Source organism: Trachypithecus francoisi, unplaced genomic scaffold, assembly GCF_009764315.1.
Source record: "Trachypithecus francoisi isolate TF-2019V2 unplaced genomic scaffold, Tfra_2.0 Lachesis_group10, whole genome shotgun sequence".
NCBI lineage: Eukaryota > Metazoa > Chordata > Mammalia > Primates > Cercopithecidae > Trachypithecus > Trachypithecus francoisi.
Genome location: NW_022681455.1, coordinates 113,955,519 through 113,974,707, shown reverse-complemented (window position 1 = coordinate 113,974,707; position 19,189 = coordinate 113,955,519). Strand labels below are relative to the sequence as shown.

General features: G+C 38.3%; 1 protein-coding gene across 1 annotated transcript in view; it reads right to left on the bottom strand.

Moving 5' to 3' along the window:
- HYDIN (HYDIN axonemal central pair apparatus protein) overlaps nt 1-19,189 on the bottom strand; it is a 388,294-nt gene that overhangs the window by 280,174 nt on the left and 88,931 nt on the right. Inside the window, 2 exon segments of the mRNA XM_033218949.1 lie at nt 3,755-3,978; nt 9,270-9,388. Coding sequence (XP_033074840.1) covers nt 3,755-3,978; nt 9,270-9,388 — 343 coding nt within the window.

Below are 19,189 nucleotides of genomic sequence, written 5' to 3'. Positions count from 1 at the left end.
TGTGTTTATTGAAATAATCATGTGGCTTTTGTCCTTTATTCTATTAATATGTTGTATTACATTGATTGATTTTCGTACGTTAAGCCAACCTTTCATTCCTAGGATGAATCCCACTTGGTGATGGGGTATAATCCTTTCCACATGTTGCTGGATTTGGTTTGCTAGTATTTTGTCAAAGACTTTTGGGTGGCCGGGCGCGGTGGCTCAAGCCTGTAATCCCAGCACTTTGGGAGGCCGAGGCGGGCGGATCACGAGGTCAGGAGATCAAGACCATCCTGGGTAACACGGTGAAACCCCGTCTCTACTAAAAAAATACAAAAACTAGCCGGGCGAGGTGGCGGGCGCCTGTAGTCCCAGCTACTCGGGAGGCTGAGGCAGGAGAATGGCGTAAACCCGGGAGGCGGAGCTTGCAGTGAGCTGAGATCCGGCCACTGCACTCCAGTCTGGGCGACAGAGCGAGACTCCGCCTCAAAAAAAAAAAAAAAAAAAAAAAAAGACTTTTGGGTGTAAATCCATAAAGGTTATGGGTTTTTAGCTTTCTTTTCTTGTAATGTTTTTGTTCGGTTTTGGTATCAGGGTAATATTGGCCTCATAAAATGAGTTGACAAGTGTTCCTACCTTCTCATTTTTTGGAAGAGTTTGTGAAAGATTTACGACAATTCTTCATTAAACATTCAGTAGAATTCACCAGTGAAGCCACTTGATCCTGTTTTTTGTTTGTTTGTTTTTGGTTGGAATATATTACAGGTCTATTCAGATTCTCTATCTCTTCTTGAGTCAGTTTTGGTAGTTCATGTCTTTCTAGGAATTTGTTCATGTCATCTACATTATCTAATTTTTGGCATACAATTGTTCATAGCATTATCACTAATCCTTTTAATTTCTGTAAGGTTGGCAGTAATGTCCTTTCTTTTATTCCTGTTGGGTAGAGTGTGCTGTAGATGTCTGTTAGGTCTAGGTGGTTTATAGTGTTCAACTCTTCTATTTCCTTTATGATCTTCTGCTTAGTTTTTTTTATTATTGAAAGTGGGGTATTGACATCCCCTGCTATTTTGCTGAATTGTCTATTTTTCCCTTCAATTCTGTCTGTCTGCACTTCACATATTTTGGTGCTCTGTTATTAGATGTGTGTTTGTAATTGCCATATCTTTTTGATGAATTCACTATCTTATCATTGTAAAATGCCCTTCTTTGTCTTGAGTAACAAATTTTGTTTCTATTTTGCCTGGTATAACATAGTCTCTCCAGCTTTCTTTTGATACTGTTTGCATGATATAGACATTTCTACCCTTTTGGTTTCAACTTATTCATATCTTTAAATCTAAAGTGTGGTATCTTGTAAAAAGCATATAGATAGATCATTTTGGGGGGTTTGTTTGCTTTGTTCTAATCCATTCTGCCATTCTCTAACTTTTAATTGAAGTATTTAATACATTGACATCTAATGTGATTGTTGATAGGGCAGGACTCATGCTACTTATTTTCTATATGTCTCATGTCTTTTCTGTTCCTTTATTCCTTCATGACTGCCTTTCTTTGTGTTAAATGGATATTTTCTACCCTTTTAAATTCCCTTGTTATTTCTTTTACTGTATTTTTAAGTTAGTTTAGGGAATAGTTTAGAGAACGGGCAATCCTGAATTTGGATAAATAATTCAGAGTCAAAAGTGAGGGCAGTAGTAGTCATGCATCAGGAATGTCTAACAAACCCAAATACATGACTTCTTGCACCTAATATACAACCTTGCTTGAAGGAGATACTCAATAAGAGTTTATCAAACCAATATCCAAAATACATAATTATTCCTAAAAAGGGTAGCTATGTATGTATATTGATGGTAAGACACAGTATTAATTATTAGGCCTGAACTTAAAATGGGGAATGGCCAGGTGAAATTGGGATGAGCTTTCTTATTAAACTTGAGGGACAGTTAGCCTTCCTTGGCTAGCACTTTTCCTTCTATTGTCTACCTGAAAAGTAAAACTGCTACTTTATTATCCTATACTTTCCTTCCTACAGACAGGGCCATTATTCCTTCTATCTTAAATATTTTTAGAGCAGAGCTTAAAGGTTTTATCTTTGCTGCTTATGTATGAAGGCTTGCTTATGATACTGGATGTTGTCAAGGGTACTTATGATTCAGAGCAATACTTCCTGATGCCCAGTAGTCTGAAAGCTTCCAATAGTTGATCTGCTGGATCTTATCAAAGACCCTTATGGGACCAGAGGATCCGTGAATTGGAGACACGGTTACATTCACAAGTTTGTTCTTCCTACTTCTTCAGATAACCACCCTTCACTGCTTGTCATGAGAGATGAGATGTTATGAAGATAGGAAGTGGGCTGAAGTTCATATAATATGAAAATGTATTCCCACCCTTCTCATATTGTATACATATGCAAAGGATGTCAGCTGGGATAAGTATGACACATATTCGTGAAGAGTCAATGTTATTCAAATATTTGGAAAACAACCCTCATTTTTCTCTTATAACAAACACATGTATTATGGTAGAGAATGTAAATGTCTTGTGAATGTTTCAGATAAGTCTTGAGACTTAAAAATAAAAAAAGATTATGATTATGACAGGCTGCTTTGGCCATGCCACAGAACCCTTGAGGCACACACATTCACACTCCTTAGTTGTTGGGGGTTGTATCACTTTGCTAAGGCTGCCATAACAAAGTACCCTAGATTGGGTGGCTTAAACGTTTAACAGAAGTTTATTTCTGTTGCTGTCAGAAGGGTTGGTGACTGCAAGGTTATTTTTTTCTGAGGGTCTCTCACTTCAGCTTCTCTTTATTTTTTTCACATGGCCCTTTTCTATGAGTATGTCTGTGTCCTAATGTCCTCTCCTTATAAGGACACCAATCATATTGGATTAAAGTCCACCCATCTGACCTCATTTTGCCTAAATTACCTCTTTAAAGGCCCTATGTCCAAGAAGAGTTACATTCCGAGGTACTGGGTGTTAGGACTTCAACATATAAATTCTGTGGGAAACAATTCCGTGCATAACAGGGACACTGAGGTGCAAGAGTTTGAGACTAAATAGTAATCACCTTTCAGCTAATCTTGAGATTCTGAATGTATAGTATATATCATGAGATCAGTACATTTTCCTTGGATCCTTCAGGTCATATGTCTCTATCTCTTTTCTATGTTATCCCCAGGGCTTGCCCCAAGGGAGACCTCAGCTTGTAGATGGAGGGAGGTCTTGCTAGCAGTTACCAGAATAAGAGAAACTGCCATGGTAATTAACAACCTGCTGCTGTGGGAATCCAAATAGAGTCAGAGCAATGTGTTTACAATGTTTGAAGACATGATAGTGAGATCATGTAAATAATTTCCTTAAAATAAGAACAAAAGACAAAAGTTTAGAGAAACTATGATAATGGCCAAAGCTTAGCCCAGATGATTTTATTCAGGTGTTACTGTAATAACTTATTTTCTCTAAACATCCTAAGACATAGAGAGTAACTAGAAGCTAGTTTAATGTCTAAATCCTTATTTTATAAGATTATAACTCACAGAAAAACTAGATCTCCAAACAGCATCTGTATCTATATTATAATAACTTATACATGTTCACTAGGGAAACACTGATGGAAATTTAACACACTCTATTATGCTGATGTGTTCATATCAACAAAGACAGTTATGAATATTCAGACAGGATCTATTTAAAAAGTTAAAAAGGCAACAGGTTAAAACTTCAGTTAGTTTCTACATTAGTTATAAATGCATCTTACCTAATGGTCAGTTTCACAGGCTTAGGTGACCCATTGACATTGACCAGGAACTCTTCTTCAAAGTTTCCCAGGATAGTAGAACTGAAGGAGATCTGGATAGCTTGGACTCCACTTGGTTCAATGATGCCTTCCTTGGGACAGAAAACAAAGCAGGCCCCCAAAGCTGAAGTTGGAGGGGTCACGTTGAAGAGAGCATCGATGCTGCCTTTGTTGTACAGTATTGCCTATATCAATAAAAGGCAAGAATGTGAAGGTCAATGGGCCTCTGACTTATTTTCATATAAGCATGTGTCTGTACTGTTTAACAGCAACAAAGGGAAAGTTGCAGGAATTAGAACCAAAGAACACTCAGGGACAAATGAACAGCCTGACGCCTTCAGTGTTCAAAGACAGAACTCCCAAGCCAGAAAGTAATTTTACATTTTTAGTCTCCTCTTTAAAATGAAATTGGTTATATACAGTATGCTTGTGCTATAAAGACTGATCTTAATCACATATACTCATGAAGAACCTTAAAATACCCCCTTTTTTTGCTACTCTCTATAAAGTAACCAAGGGAAAGTATTTCTCTTATATGCATGAGAAGGCTGAGGTTAAGCAGCACACTTAAAAATAAAAAGCAAGTTTGAATAACAGAGTGAGAATTACCTAAACCTATGTTTATAATGTAGCTTGAAGAATGTAAATGAGACATCATTGTGGATCCCAGATGACAAGGGTTCTCTTTGTTGTGCTATCAGATTTCATCCTATTGAGATACTTTCATCTCAAATTCTACTGGATGGATGATTGCTTTGAGATTCTTATGCAAGCAACTGTTTTACTATAGAAAAGTTGTATTCCTATATGCTAGTGTTCTGGAAGCGTATTATTACCCATATGTGGTTGCGCACTGGGTTTCGTGTGTGCATGTAAAGAGCTCATGCCTGAGCTCCTTCATGCACACTCATGACATTTGGCATCCTACATGGCAGGCCTCAGTCTACTGTCCCTACAATTCTTGGGCATGAACCTTGACTACAGCCATGCTGTTCTATCCTGGCTTCCAAAGACACCACCTCTGATCCTTGCCAATGCTGTCCTTACACCTAGAGGGTGAACAGCATGTTTTCCTGATTTATATAGGAACCACCCTCAACCTACACCTAAGGCTTTGGAGGACAAAGAGCATGAGAGATCTTGAAGAAACTTTCAGAAGGTTAGCAGGCAAATGTGAGGTGTGTCAGGAACCCAGAAGCTGAGGGAGGAGGATTCCCAGATGAAGTCAGATGCAGACAGAGGTCAGGAGAGTAAGTTCAGAGCAAAGGTTATAGATTTATTATTTTTATTTAGAGATTATTGTCATCCCTGACCTTGAGGAAGAGAGTAATCCCAGTGGGGCATGATTGCAGAATCCAGAGGACAAATGTTTAGGGGATTGAGTGGGTGCACAGGAAATAGTGGCTATTTTAGATTCATGTTTTGAGAAGATGAGTGGTGAAAGGTGAGAATGGGAGTGGCAAGGCTGTGGGAGGTACTGCAGAGGAGAAAGCATATTTATAATAAATGAGATAATGCATATTTAGTGCTCAGCCTAGAGGAAGCACTCACCAAAGTGCTGCCTGTTGTTGTTGTAAGAGAAGAGACCTTGGTAACTAAGGGAATGGGGTCTGAGTGGATGCAGAGGAGGATGAGTTCAGGGGCTCAGGTTGCAGGGAAGAGGGCATCCAGAACATATGGTGGAGAGAAAGAGTCGGCAGCAGAGGCAGAGCAGAGGAAGACAGCCTCTTCTGCCAAGAGAAGATGGACAATGCACCAAAATAGAAGCATAAATAATTGCTGCTTGCTATTTTATTCATCTTTTTTGTTTCTTCCCCATCTTCCTCATTCTAAGCTCCCTGGTAGTAGGAACCAGGCTTCACCCTTCATTCCATTTAAAGAGACCATGTAGAAAAGTGATTATGGCCAGCGACTCTGCAGCCAAACTGCCTGGGTTCAAATCTCAGCTTTGCCATTGACTTACTAGCTCGGTAACCTTGGACAATCTACTTAGTTTCACTGTGTTCCAGTTTCCCCATCTTTAAAATGTAAGTACTACTAACTTCTCATGTTGCTGTAAAATTAAATTTATTAATTTATGAAATTTTTAGAATAGTACTTGGCAAATAGTGCTTAAAAATGACAGAGACTGTTGATATGTTTTTGTTTGTTTGTTTTTTGTTTTTTAAGACATAAGGTCTGGCTCTGTTGTCCAGGCTGGAGTGCAGTGGTGCATCACAGCTCACTGTACCCTTGAACTCCTAGGCTCAAGTGATCGTCCCACTTCTGCCTTCTGAGTAGCTGGGGCTATAGGTATGTGCCATCAGCCCAATTAATTTTTGTGGGTTTTTTTTGTAGAGATGGGGTCTTACTGTATTGCCCATGCTGGTCTCGAACTCCTTAGCTCAAGGGATCCTTCAACCTCAGCCTCCCAAAGCACTGGGATTACAGATGTGAGACACCACACATAGTCAGTGACTGCTATTTATATCCTCAGTGCCAAACAGGATGGGTTTAAATTTTACCTGTGCTTAAGAAGTGACTAATACGTACTAGTGGTAACATGAAGGCAAATTGAAGGCATTAGTGGTAACTTGGAGGACCTTGTTCTTTTCTTTCAGAAGATGCATGGATTGCCTTTTAGTTTTTTTGGTTAGCAGAAACATTTTGCCCATATTTTCTGTATGGTGAGCATTCCTCCATTTTTAAGAATATGACATCATTCTTCTCCTCCTGACAAACAAGCACCCACTTACGAATACAGAAACCAGCAATAGTTTTGGGACACAATTCAGAGGCCTTTTGATTACTGATAATACTCTTTCCTTGAGGTCTAGCTCCTTGGAGAGAAGAAAATTTATAATCAAACTTTGCCTCTCATTTGTTTTCCTTCTTAATTACACTGGGGAATAGTGTATACTCTTGGGGTTATGGTTTATTCTTTATGTATCTGCTATGCTCAGCAATGACTAAGGGCAATAGCTAGTTATTCAAATTTGTCTCAAGTAGGTAATGCAATAAATTGAAAGAGAGATGCAATGAAGCATCAGCATTAAATACGCAGAGTGCAAAATATTCCCATAAGAAGCATCTTACCGTGTCCTTCTCTGCCACTGCACAGCTCTCCAAACTGTCCAATCTGATGCATCACCTCATTTAACACTTATTTAACTGGCTGTGGTTTGTTTTACTATTAAAATTAGGGAGGGTGGGAAGTGGTGGCCTCGAGCACACTTCCGCTAAATTTACATTCAGGGAAACCCTATCCACTTTGCATCAGAATTAAAGGTTCTTTTCTGATGTGGCACTCATAAGTTCAGTCTGTAAGATGTAAAGGAAATTCACACTGGATAAACTGCAGACAGAATATCAGTTTAATGAGAGCTACTGGACTTTTTTTCCTTCTCCCCTAAGTGACCTCGCAAGTGCAATCCAGGACAGTGTGGGATATAGCTGTGTCACTTGTCATTTCATGACAGCCATGTGACTGATTTCTTCATTTACACTGTGTTCCTATGCATAGTCCATCTCACTGTGACATTAACATCTCTGTTTACCTTCTGCATCATCCCATTTAGGCCACAGTTACCTTGTGAATGTGGGAGACACAGGGCACTGTCCCCACACCAGGTTAGGCTGGGCTAAGAGCCAAGTGGGTTGGAGGCTGGGTTTACCCAAGGTGAGAGGGTGGGATGCTGAGAACCTGAAGGGCTGAGAGGCCAGCAAAGGCCTTCTCTTCCCAGAACAGGAGAGACAGCCCTAGTCCCCCAGGACTCACTAACATTATATGCTGCAGGACCCTGCCAAGTTACTTAACTCCCCTGGCCTTCAGGTTGCCATTCCTTGAATGCATTTCCTCTTTTTCTGTGCATACAGCTAATGGAATATGAATGTAAGTGAAATGCGCTACCATCTATAAAAATATCATATACATTCTCCCATGCCCTTTCCCCTTCCGCATCTTGAAGACCACGTGGTAGGGGTGGCCAAGCATGAAATGTTCCAGCTTCTCTGCTGGAAGAGAGCACCTGCTCACTAGAAACCTTTGTTTTGGACTTTATGTAAGGTATAAAAGAAGCTTCTAGAATATTTGAGACATTATGTATTTTTGTATTTATTTGTTACAATATCTAGCACTACCTTAACTTCTCTAAGCCTCAGTTTACCCAGCTACAAAATGGAAATAGTTAATTGTACCTCACAAATAGTTCTCACAAATAGGGTTTTATTGTTTGGGGGTGGTTTTTGTTTTTTGTTCAACACAGAATCTCACTCTGTTGCCCAGGCTGGACTGCAGTGGCGCGATCTTGGCTCACTGCAACCTCCACCTCCTGAGTTCAGTGCTTCTCCTGCCTCAGTCTTCCAAGTAGTTGGGATTACAGGTGCCCGCCAACACACCCAGATCATTTTTGTATTTTTAGTAGCAATTGAGTTTCACCACATTGGCCAAGCTGGCCTTGAACTCCGACCTCAAGTGATCCACCACCTTGGTCTCCCAAAGTGCTAGGATACAAATCGGGTTTTTGTGAGAACTAAATGAACGAGTGAATGTGAAAGCACTAGCACTGTGCTCAACACACATTAAGGGAGATGTTGTGTATGATATTAACCACTACACGATCTACATCTCTCATATGCAAAATAGATGTAATAAAGCCTAACTTTCACAATTTGGTAAGGATTAGAAATCTCACACCACACACACACACACACACACACACACACAGACACATAGATATGCACACACAATAAAGTATGAACCTGACATCTATTTGTCACTCATTAAATAATTGCTGTGAATACCTCTATAAAAATACAAACATATACAATGAAGGAACCTTTCCAAAATGAAGTTTCAAGTGTTACAGTCTGACACAGTGTAAAAAATATGCCCTAGATACAAATTTAGTGATGGTGAAACACTGAAGTAAACACTGATCCTGAAGAACTCATGCAGACATCCTGTAAAATTTCATTTTCTAATTAATTGGAAAGATAAAGCAGGAAAGTCTCTTCCAGAAACTATTATTGGTTTTTAAAACATAGATTGGAGACCAGTGCATTAAGAGAAAATTCTGAAGTGTGAAAAGAGCTATGCTCATTAGGATGTTCTAGAAAATGTAAAAGGTTCTCCATCCTCTGATCTGTGGAATTTATGTTGTCAGAGAACAAGCACTAAACAGATGGGGAGATGTATTTATGGGTTTTCCCTTTGCAATCTACAAAATGATGAGGATAAAACCATTTAAACTATGGCTCTGTTGCTTTTTAGCTTTTACTAAAGTGAGGGAGGGCTAATGAAGATAAAAAGTTGTTTCCCTCACGATGGCCAGGCAAGAGGAGGAAGAATCTGAGCGCTCCGGGGTCTCAACAAGGATGAGTAATGGCGAATGAATGTGATTGCACACACTTTCTGTCAAATAAAAACACATAAGAGACAACAAACCCAAAAAGCCAAGTACTGTTTGAAGTCTCAGCGAACAACTCTAGTGCTTACCTCATAACAATGTACAGATCTGGTGAAAACTTTCCCAATATCCAGCAATTCAAAGTTGAAATGAATCTTAGGTCCCATGCCTTCCCCTTTGATTCGGAGGGGCAGACGGATTTCTCGGCCTAGAAAAACAATTCTGACTTTATCATCCAAATGGTGCTTCATTTACCCCAAATCATGTTCCCTCATGTACGTTACCAATATAAATAACCAAAATTATTAAATAGCTCCCTGCACTGCACCGAGGGAACTGCAATTTAATGCTGAAGATTCACCCTATCTGGGAGCCAATCATAATCCTGAATGCCAAAATCCTGACTGCTGAAATTGTGAAAGATATAATTCTGGAAAAACAAAAGACATTCTTTACAATACATTTATTTACATTTTAAAGAGGGATTTACTTGAGAAACATATAAAAACACAACAGAATACTTCAAAGGCCACTTTATGCAATAAAATAGGCAACAAAATACATATTTTTGCAAGCATAGACACAAGTAGACTAACAACAGTCATGTGGGTATAACAGTTATGAGCACATAAACCGTATTTACAAAGGAACAGGTGAAAAACGGCAATGTACAAATGCATGTCATTAGGATTGGTAACTGCAGGCACCCAGCTTTATAACTGTGATCACCTGATATACCATATAAACAACCTAAGTCTTTTGAAAAGATAGATCAAAAACCATGGTGAGTCACCCCTACTTAGGCAGTTTCCCAAAGAGCTGAGATCTCCAGAAATTTTCTCTCTCACAAATTCAGACGTACAAAAAGAATATCTCTTCATGTATTGAGGAAGTGTCTGCATTTTTACGCACACACACAATACTTATGCACAAAGACAAGTCATGATAATGCACTTTCATGGAGTCAAATTTCTAATGTCCAAGGCAGCAGAGGAAAAGTCTGTCCCAGCTATCAGAGACAAACCAATGTGCCTTCTGTATTTGTTCTCTCCCAAGTCCCTGGCTGGTTGGATGGGGCCTCTCAACACTGAGGGCAGATTTTTCCCATAAAGTCCACTCAGACTTACACACAAATCTCCTCTGGAAACACTCTCACAGATAAACTCAAAATTATGCTCTATCAGGTTTCCAACAATTTTTACTGGTCAAGTTGACATCTAAACTTAAGACCACAAGCCCACGCCTTGTCAACCTGGCACCCATGTGTTAAACCATACTAAATTTCCCAATACAGAAACAGAGTAACTGTTCCACCTAACATGGTACAATCAGCATAATGCAACTATCCCATGTGCAACTGAAAACACACTAACCCCTTCCCCAGAATTTGGTTTTCAGGATTTCAACATTTGGGATTTTAATCTTTCAGGACAGTGATTTTGGGGATTTTAGACACCAGGGATGTTAGACTTTAGGGATTTTGATCCTTAGGGGTTTTGATCTTTTGGGAACTCAAGATCGGAGATTATGGCATTTTGAATTGTGTTGTTTGGTATTGTGATCCAAACATTTTAAGAAAATAAGAATACTGCTAGTTTCTTATCTTTAGGGAGCAGACTGTATTGCAATTTAGGCTTACATTTTAGCAGGAAAAAAATTTAAAAATTTTAACCCAATTCTTAACATTATTTCAAAGTTTCTTACAAAGAAAAGTAATTCTAAATCAGAGAAGGGTGACCATTGATGCTTCTCATAAAATGAGAGCCAATGTGGGGCTCCAAGCGACATTATTCACCTGGATCTTCCTTAGATTTAGGAAGATCCAGAATATTAGGGATCTGAGTCTAGGGGTCTTACCTGATGCTTACTTTTGCTGAATTTCTTCCATGTAGAGGTAATGAAATGCACTTAACAATATCCGTTATAACACATCTACAGTGAACCCATGGTCAATACAGAGCACACAATCTTTGAAGTACTGACTGGTTTTGTTCCCCCTTTTAAAAATGAAACTATCTTTGTTCGATAATACATGATCATTACAAAATTTAAAGAGAATATGAATAAAATTATCTTATAATTGCACCATCCAAAGATAACTACTGTTAACATGTTGGTGCCTATCTTTTTATATTTAATTGTATCACAATACTGCTAATGCAAATGGGAATGCATACTATGTTATTTTGCAACCTGCTTTTTTTCATTTAATAATACCTTTGGAACATTTTAACATATCATTAACATATCATATCTAAAGATCTACCTTATTCTTTTTAATGGTTATGTGGTCCACTGGTGGGAGGCAAATACTTCTTTTTTTTTTTTTTGAGACGGAGTCTCGCTCTGCCGCCCAGGCTGGAGTGCAGTGGCCGGGTCTCAGCTCACTGCAAGCTCCGCCTCCTGGGTTTACGCCATTCTCCTGCCTCAGCCTCCCAAGCAGCTGGGACTACAGGCGCCCGCCATGTCGCCCGGCTAGTTTTTTGTATTTTTTAGTAGAGACGGGGTTTCACCATGTTAGCCAGGATGGTCTCGATCTCCTGACCTCGTGATCCGCCCGTCTCGGCCTCCCAAAGTGCTGGGATTACAGGCTTGAGCCACCGCGCCCGGCCGGCAAATACTTCTAAAACTCTTATTGGACATTTAAGTGGCTTCCAACCTTTCATTACAATTTGTAGTGTAACTACTACCATCAAACATGTATCTGTGAACAATTTTTCCATATTTTCTTCCAGCACTTTGAAGATATTATAGCATTCCACTGTTTCTGTTGAGAAGTCAGCTCATAGTCTTATTGCTCATTTGAAACAATCTATCTTGTCTTCTGATAGATTTAATTTTTATGCACACATATTGATTTATTTTTATCTTTAGCTTTCAGTGATTTTACTATAATGTTCCTAGGCATGGTTGCATTTATCCTTTTGGGGACTTGTAGCACTTATTGAATATGCAAATAAATGTCTTTCATCAATTCTGAAAAATTTTCAGTCATTATCTTTTCGAGTATTGTTTCTTCTCCACTTTTCACCTCTCTGTCTTTTCTGTGTATGTGTGTGTTCTTTTTCTATATTTTGTCTCTGCATGCTTCAGTATTTTCAGATATTTTATTTGATTTATCTAATTTCCAGTTTACAAAATCTATCTCTGGCTATACCTAACAAGCAGTTAAATTCATCCACTGAGTTTTTAATTTGTTATTATAACTTCTCAGTTCTAGACTTTTCATTAGAGCGTTTCTAGTTTTCAGATCTCTGCTTAATTTTGATATAAACATTTTTAAAATCTGTGTCTGAAAATTCTTTTATCTGGTTCTCCTGGGTTTGTTTCTATTGTTTACTCTGGTTTTCTATCAGATTGTCTTACCTCCTCATGTGCTTGGTCATTTTTTGATTGAGTGCTGATCAGTATATGTAAAAATTATAGACATAATTTAAAGCCATAAGAAGATATCTCCCTCCGGCTTCTAGCTGGTGACTGGGGGGCATTAGTAATCCTAGACAACCTAATTTAGCTGTTCTCAGCTAAGGTTTTGTGAGAGAATTAAGCCCTGCAGCAAATCATTTGAGTGATTATTTTCTCAACTCTCCCAAGAAGGGTAGGTATAACAGAGATAAATTAATTCCTCATAAACAATAGATATCTTAGAACATTAGGGATCAATTATCTTCTGGATCTCAAGTTGAAAACTGTTTGAAATTAAGCCAATAACTGAATAATTATTCAAAGCTGAACTTCAGTCTCTTTGCTGAACTTCAGTCTCTTTGAGGACTGGCCCATTTCTAATTCACTGGGTCCTACTCTAAAGCCTGGTGGATTAGATTACTAGGGCCTTTCCTCCTGGGACATACCATGGACTTTTGTTTTCTTCTTTAACCTTACTTAACTTGTTAGCCTCTCTGTAGTTTTTACCAAAAAGGGAGTGTCTTTAAGGATAAAGTGGCCCCCAAAGTCTGATGGTCTTGATTTCCTTCTTTTGGATCTTGGCCCATGTTCTGGTAGTTCTCTCTTGCCTTAAAAAACAGATTTAAAAAAAATTTTGCCTTGCTTTCCTAGGTGTTCTTAGAGAGAGAGTTAATTCAAATTACCCAGCTTATCATTTATGAAAGATTTCCAGAACAAAGGGATGCACATCTGACATTGTGATAGCTATAGCCATACTGCCCTCAAGGATAGTGCTAATTCCACACAAACATCTGTAGTATTTAAGGGTTCCTTCTCTCCACATTCTCTCCAGCAGTGGGGATATCACCACTTTGGAAATCTTTGATAGTTCTATGGTTTTCCTTAAATGTATATCATATAATTTCAAGTTCTCTAAGGAAAGAGGATATATTTGCTCTGTATGGACATTTTGAATGTTCAAAATACTTTTAATGCTTTGTTGATGTAGTTTTCAGTATTACAGAAAGTACACTTAGAACAGCCAAGTGATATTTCTAATTTATTATCATCATTTTAATGTCTTGTGACATTTTATGTTCCACCGTCTTCTGTTGCTGTTTAGCTTTTGTATCTTTAATGCTTTTTCCCCATGAATGTCCTTTAAAGACAGAATACTTGTCCTTTTGTTCCTTCTAGTGCTTGGCAACATAGTGGTCATTCGACAAGCATTGCTTTGATTACAAGAAGCAAAAGTCATACTTGGGATGACTGATTTATTCAAAGGGTTCCCCTGCTCCATCCGATCCCTGGAAAAGACGTTCCTCTAAAGATCAGGTGTTAATGGTGGCAATACTCTAGACTATAAATAAAACTTTCAAAGGGCCCAAATGGTGTTACTCTACTCTATTATTTTTGAGGTCTAGACTATTGGGAATAATGTACACTCTTTGGTCAAGAGAAAAGCATTTTGATTGAAATCCAACTTTCAGAATGGCAAAGAAAGAGAATTGCAAATATATCATGCAATAAACTGCAGGACTATTTATACTGTCATGCCTAAAACTTTCTCCATCTGTTACCTTGACTGCCTTTCTTTAAACACAAGGAGATGTGTTGTAATAAAGCAGTGAGCCAATGTTTATTTGGTAGTTATTAATTACTTCAAAGGAGTTTGTCTTATTTGTAGCTAGCCACTTCCTTCACCCATAATAGGAGTACAAGTAATGCTCAGCCTTGAGTTTCTAGGTGATAGTGTAAATTTTAGGGTCACATTACAAATGCTACTTTTCCACAAGATTTTCTAAGCAGATATTTTTCTTGTCTTGGCAAAAGGCAGCAAGAGATACAAGCATGGAGGAACTAGTAAACTTTAAGGGCAGACTCCTTATTAAAAGACCAAAATATTTTAAAACATAGAGCAGTTCTCATCTATGACTGTAGTGTTCTGATTTCACACATGAGAAATAGGGAGATGCACTACAGAACCCCTTTAATAATCCTGAAGCCCCAAATGCAACAGATCCCATTGCATTACGTACGAGAAAATGCAAACTGTGGGCTTTCAAAAACTATCCATCTGCTATGGTCTGAATGTTAGTGTCCACGGAACCCCAAATTCTTATGTTGAAATCTTAACTCCCAAGATGATGGTGTTAAGACATGAGGCCTTTAGGAGGTGATATGATCATGAGGGTGTAGCCCTCAAGAATGGGATTAGTGCCCTTACAAAAGCTACCCCAGCAAGTTGGTCTGCCCCTTCCACCATCTGCTGGTGCCTTAATCTTGGATGCTCCAGCCTCCAGAATTGTGTGGAATAAATTTCTGTTTTTCATAAACCACTGAGTCTATGGCATTTTATTATAGCAGCCTGAACGGACTAAAATACCATCTAAGATATCCTAGATGTTCCAGTATTATACTTGACTTCCATTCCTGTGCAGTAAGAAAAAACTCAGAGGAAAAAAAGTATAAATAGAAGAATAAACGGCCATTATTCACTCATAGTAAGACTGTCAACCTGGAAAAAAAGAATATATAAATAAATTTTAAAATTAATAAGAGAGGGACTGTGTATGATGGCTCATGCCTGTAATCCTAGTGCTTTGAGAGGACAAGGTAGGGGGATCAATTGAGGCCAGGAGTTCAAGATCAGCCTGGGCAACATAGCAAGACCTCGTCTCTACAACTTTTTAAAAAAAATTAGCCAGGCTACTCGGGAGACTGAGGCAGGAGAATGGTGTAAACCTGGGAGGCGGAGCTTGCAGTGAGCTGAGATCACGCCACTGCACTCCAGCCTGGGCGACAGAGCGAGACTCCGTCTCAAAAAAAAAAAAAAAATTAGCCAGGCATCATGGAGTGAGCCTGTAGTCCCAGCTACTTGGGAGGCTGAGGCAAGAGGATCACTTGAGCCCAGGAGTTCAAGGCTGCAGTGAGTTATGATCACATCACTTGCACTCCAGCCTGGGCAACAGAGCAAGAAGCTGTCTCAAAAAATAAATAAAACAAAATAAACAAGAGAGTAAGATTCAGGATTAGCAAACATTTACAAAGGTCAACTGTATTTCTATATCCAGCAACAGTCAGCAAAATTTAGTTTTCAAGATTCTATTTTTAATAGCAACAAAAATATCAAGTACGTAAAAACAAATCAACAAAATATACTTGAAACCTTCAAAGCAAAAGTTGTAAAACTTTATGGAAAGACATTAACAAGGATTTAAATAAATGAATGAATAAATAGAGAACTAGACTATATTCTTGGAAAGGAAGATTCAATGTCATCCAGAGTGTCCATTTTCTCCCAACAAATTTATATCTATAAATTCAATGTATTGCTAAACAAAACGCCAGCAGGTAAAATTTGGTGGAGTGTAGTGGGTTGATTTCAAAATTTAAATGGAAAATCAAAGGGCCAATAAATAGAAGACATGCTGAAAGAAGAATAAGTTGGGAGAACTTGCCCTTTCATAAACTCAGATCTAGTGGAAAGCTATTATAATTAAGATAGTGTGGTACTGGGGCAGAAAGTGCAAAATGACAAAGGAAACAGAAGAGAAAACACAGAATAGATGCACAAATACATGTGAATTTGATTTATATCAGAGCAGGTGTTGAGTATCAGTGAGGAAAGATGACTACATAGTGCACACACTGTAGGGAGCTACATCAGTTGATATCCACATGAGATCTGTGGTAGGCTGAATAATGGCCCCCAAAGATATTTACATTCTCACTCCTGAATCTAAATATTGCCCTATATGGCAAAAGGGTGAATGTTGTCTTATATGTCAAAAGAGGTAATTAAATTAATAATTTAGACAGGGGGAGATTATCCTGGATTATCTTGGTGGGACCTAATATAATCACAAATGTCCTTGAGAGGAAAGCAGAGGGAAACTCGACACAGAAGATGAAAAGACAACGCAATGATGCAAGCAGATTAGAGTGATGCAACCACAAGCCATGGAATGCTGGCAGCTTTAAGAGCTGGAAAAGGTAGGGAACAAATTTTTCCCAGGAATCTCCAAAAGGAACCAGCACTGTTGACACCTGATTTTAGCTCAGTGAAACTGATTTCAGACTTCTGAATTCCAGAACTGTAAGAGAATAAATGTATGTGGTTTAAAGTCACTAAGTTACTCATAACTTGTTTCAGCAGCAATAAGAAATTAACACAGAGTCCCACCCATCTGCTCTACACAAAAGTCAACTGAAGTTGGATCAATGTGACAGTAAACTACAAAACTTTTTAGAAAGCAATACAGAATGATCTCTTTACCAACTTGGTGTAGAGAAAGGGATTTTAGCAATACAAAGTGAGCAAATTATAAAATAAAAGATATCAAATGCAATTGCATTAAAACTCTTGTTCACTAAAATCACCTTAATGAGAGTGAACAGATAAGACACAAAAACTGGGAGAAGATATTTGCAGGACATTTCAAGCCAGTTACATCCCAAATACATCAAGAGCCCCTATGAATTAACAATATGAAGACAACACAATAGAAAAATGGGCAAAGGCCAAATAGGAATTTCACAGGAGATGAAACACAAATGGCCAGTCAATATAACATGCTATTTTCATCAATATAATGAAATTCATAATTGCAGAAACGTTAATCAAAGCCACAGTGAGATTCCATTTCGCACCTAGCGGAGGAGCAAAATTTTAAAAGTTGATCAATACTAAGAGTAGTCAAGGTTATGGAGTAAGGTTATAGGCACATCTCCTGCAGGTAGGAAAGTAGACTAGCACAACCCCTTTGGAGAAGTCTGATTACCTAGTAAACCTTAGTGTGTACATCCTGTATGTCCTGGAGTTGCCACTCCTGGGGATATATCCTAGAAAAATTTGGCACCATGTACCTGAAAACATGTTCAAGAATGTTCATAAGAGCATTATTCTCAATAGCATAACAGCATTAAGTTAGAAACAACATGAATGTCCAACTGGAGAGGAATTTTTATATATTCAAATAATAGAATATTAACTGTTAAACTATAGCCTCATGCATGACATGAGTGAATCTCAGAAAAACAAATATAGTATGATAATATTTATGTAAAGTTTAACACATGCAAAAACAAGTTATATATTGTTATGGGTTATACCCACACATGGCTAAAAAGCAGTAAGAAGAAAAGCAAGGAAATGATTGACCACACAAAATTTTAAATGGATAGTTACCTATATGCAGAAAAGAGAAGGACACAGATAGATCTTCTAAGATATGGTAAAGTCCCACTTCTTAACGTGGGTGACAGGTTCATGGTTGTTTATCTTATTATTATTCCTTATATCTTACCTATATAATACAAATATTATTTTGTATAATTTTAATATAAATTTTAAAAACACAAAACAAAACTTGCTGAAATGTTAACTAATACATTTTGTTGTATGTTTGTGTGCACAAAATTGTTTATTATACGGGTATTTCTTGGAACCCCAAAGCTCATTATCAGAATTTTCACATTCAATAATAATATGATTTAAGTTGTTTTACCTAAATTCATTATCTAAATGAAAATAATATTATAATTATGATACGAATGTATGCATGTGCCAGCAGAACTGTTTATGTTTGCTTGAGTTTCAGCAGTAAAATGTAGTGTGTGTTACAGCCTGACCTTCAGCTGTTCTGACAAGACAGATTTGTTTCGTACTTCCCTTATTTAAAATGTGTTGTGCATTATTAGCTCATCTTCCCACAGTTTCCCTGATGGTTTAGTCTTTTTTTTTTTTTTTTTTTTGAGACAGAGTCTCGCTCTGTCGCCCAGGATGGAGTGCAGTGGCGCGATCTCGGCTCACTGCAAGCTCCACCTCCCGGGTTTACGCCATTCTCCTGCCTCAGCCTCCCGAGTAGCTGGGACTACAGGCGCCTACCATCTCGCCCGGCTAGTTTTTTGTATTTTGTAGTAGAGACGGGGTTTCACCGTGTAGACCAGGATGGTCTCGATCTCCTGACCTCGTGATCCACCCGTCTCGGCCTCCCAAAGTGCTGGGATTACAGGCTTGAGCCACCGCGCCCGGCCTGGTTTAGTCTTTCATGGGTCCTGGAGTTTGTTTCTGCCAGGTACTGAGGGCAACCACCAACCAGGGAATGATTTAGATAAAATCTTTAGATCCTAGACTTTTAGAATCTTTAACACTTATTTTATTGTTTGTATTACAGTTCATGTTTACAGCAGTGTAGAAAGAAAATGTAATTGTCTAAAATTGTACAGTATCTTTACATGCTACAAACCAATACACCCATGTATATACTTACTTATTTAAGCATTATAGAGGTAATCTGAATGTTTTAAATGCCTTGTGTTATACAGGAATCTTTGATGAGTTGTTATATACATGTTTTAACATGTTTTAGAAAATCTGGACAGAGTTTCTGGATGGGCTGGGAACCTGACTGTTTCTGAGAGTTGTAAGAATGGAATATGGGTTGCACTATTTCAGAGAAACCATGTCTTTATGGGGTAGTGTGATACAGGACAGGGACCAGGACTGTCACAACATAGAATTCACATCTTGGATTAAGAAGCCCCACAGACAACTCACCTAAATTCTCTAAGCTTCAGCTTTCTCATCTGTAAAATAAATAATTCCAGCCTACCTTACTGA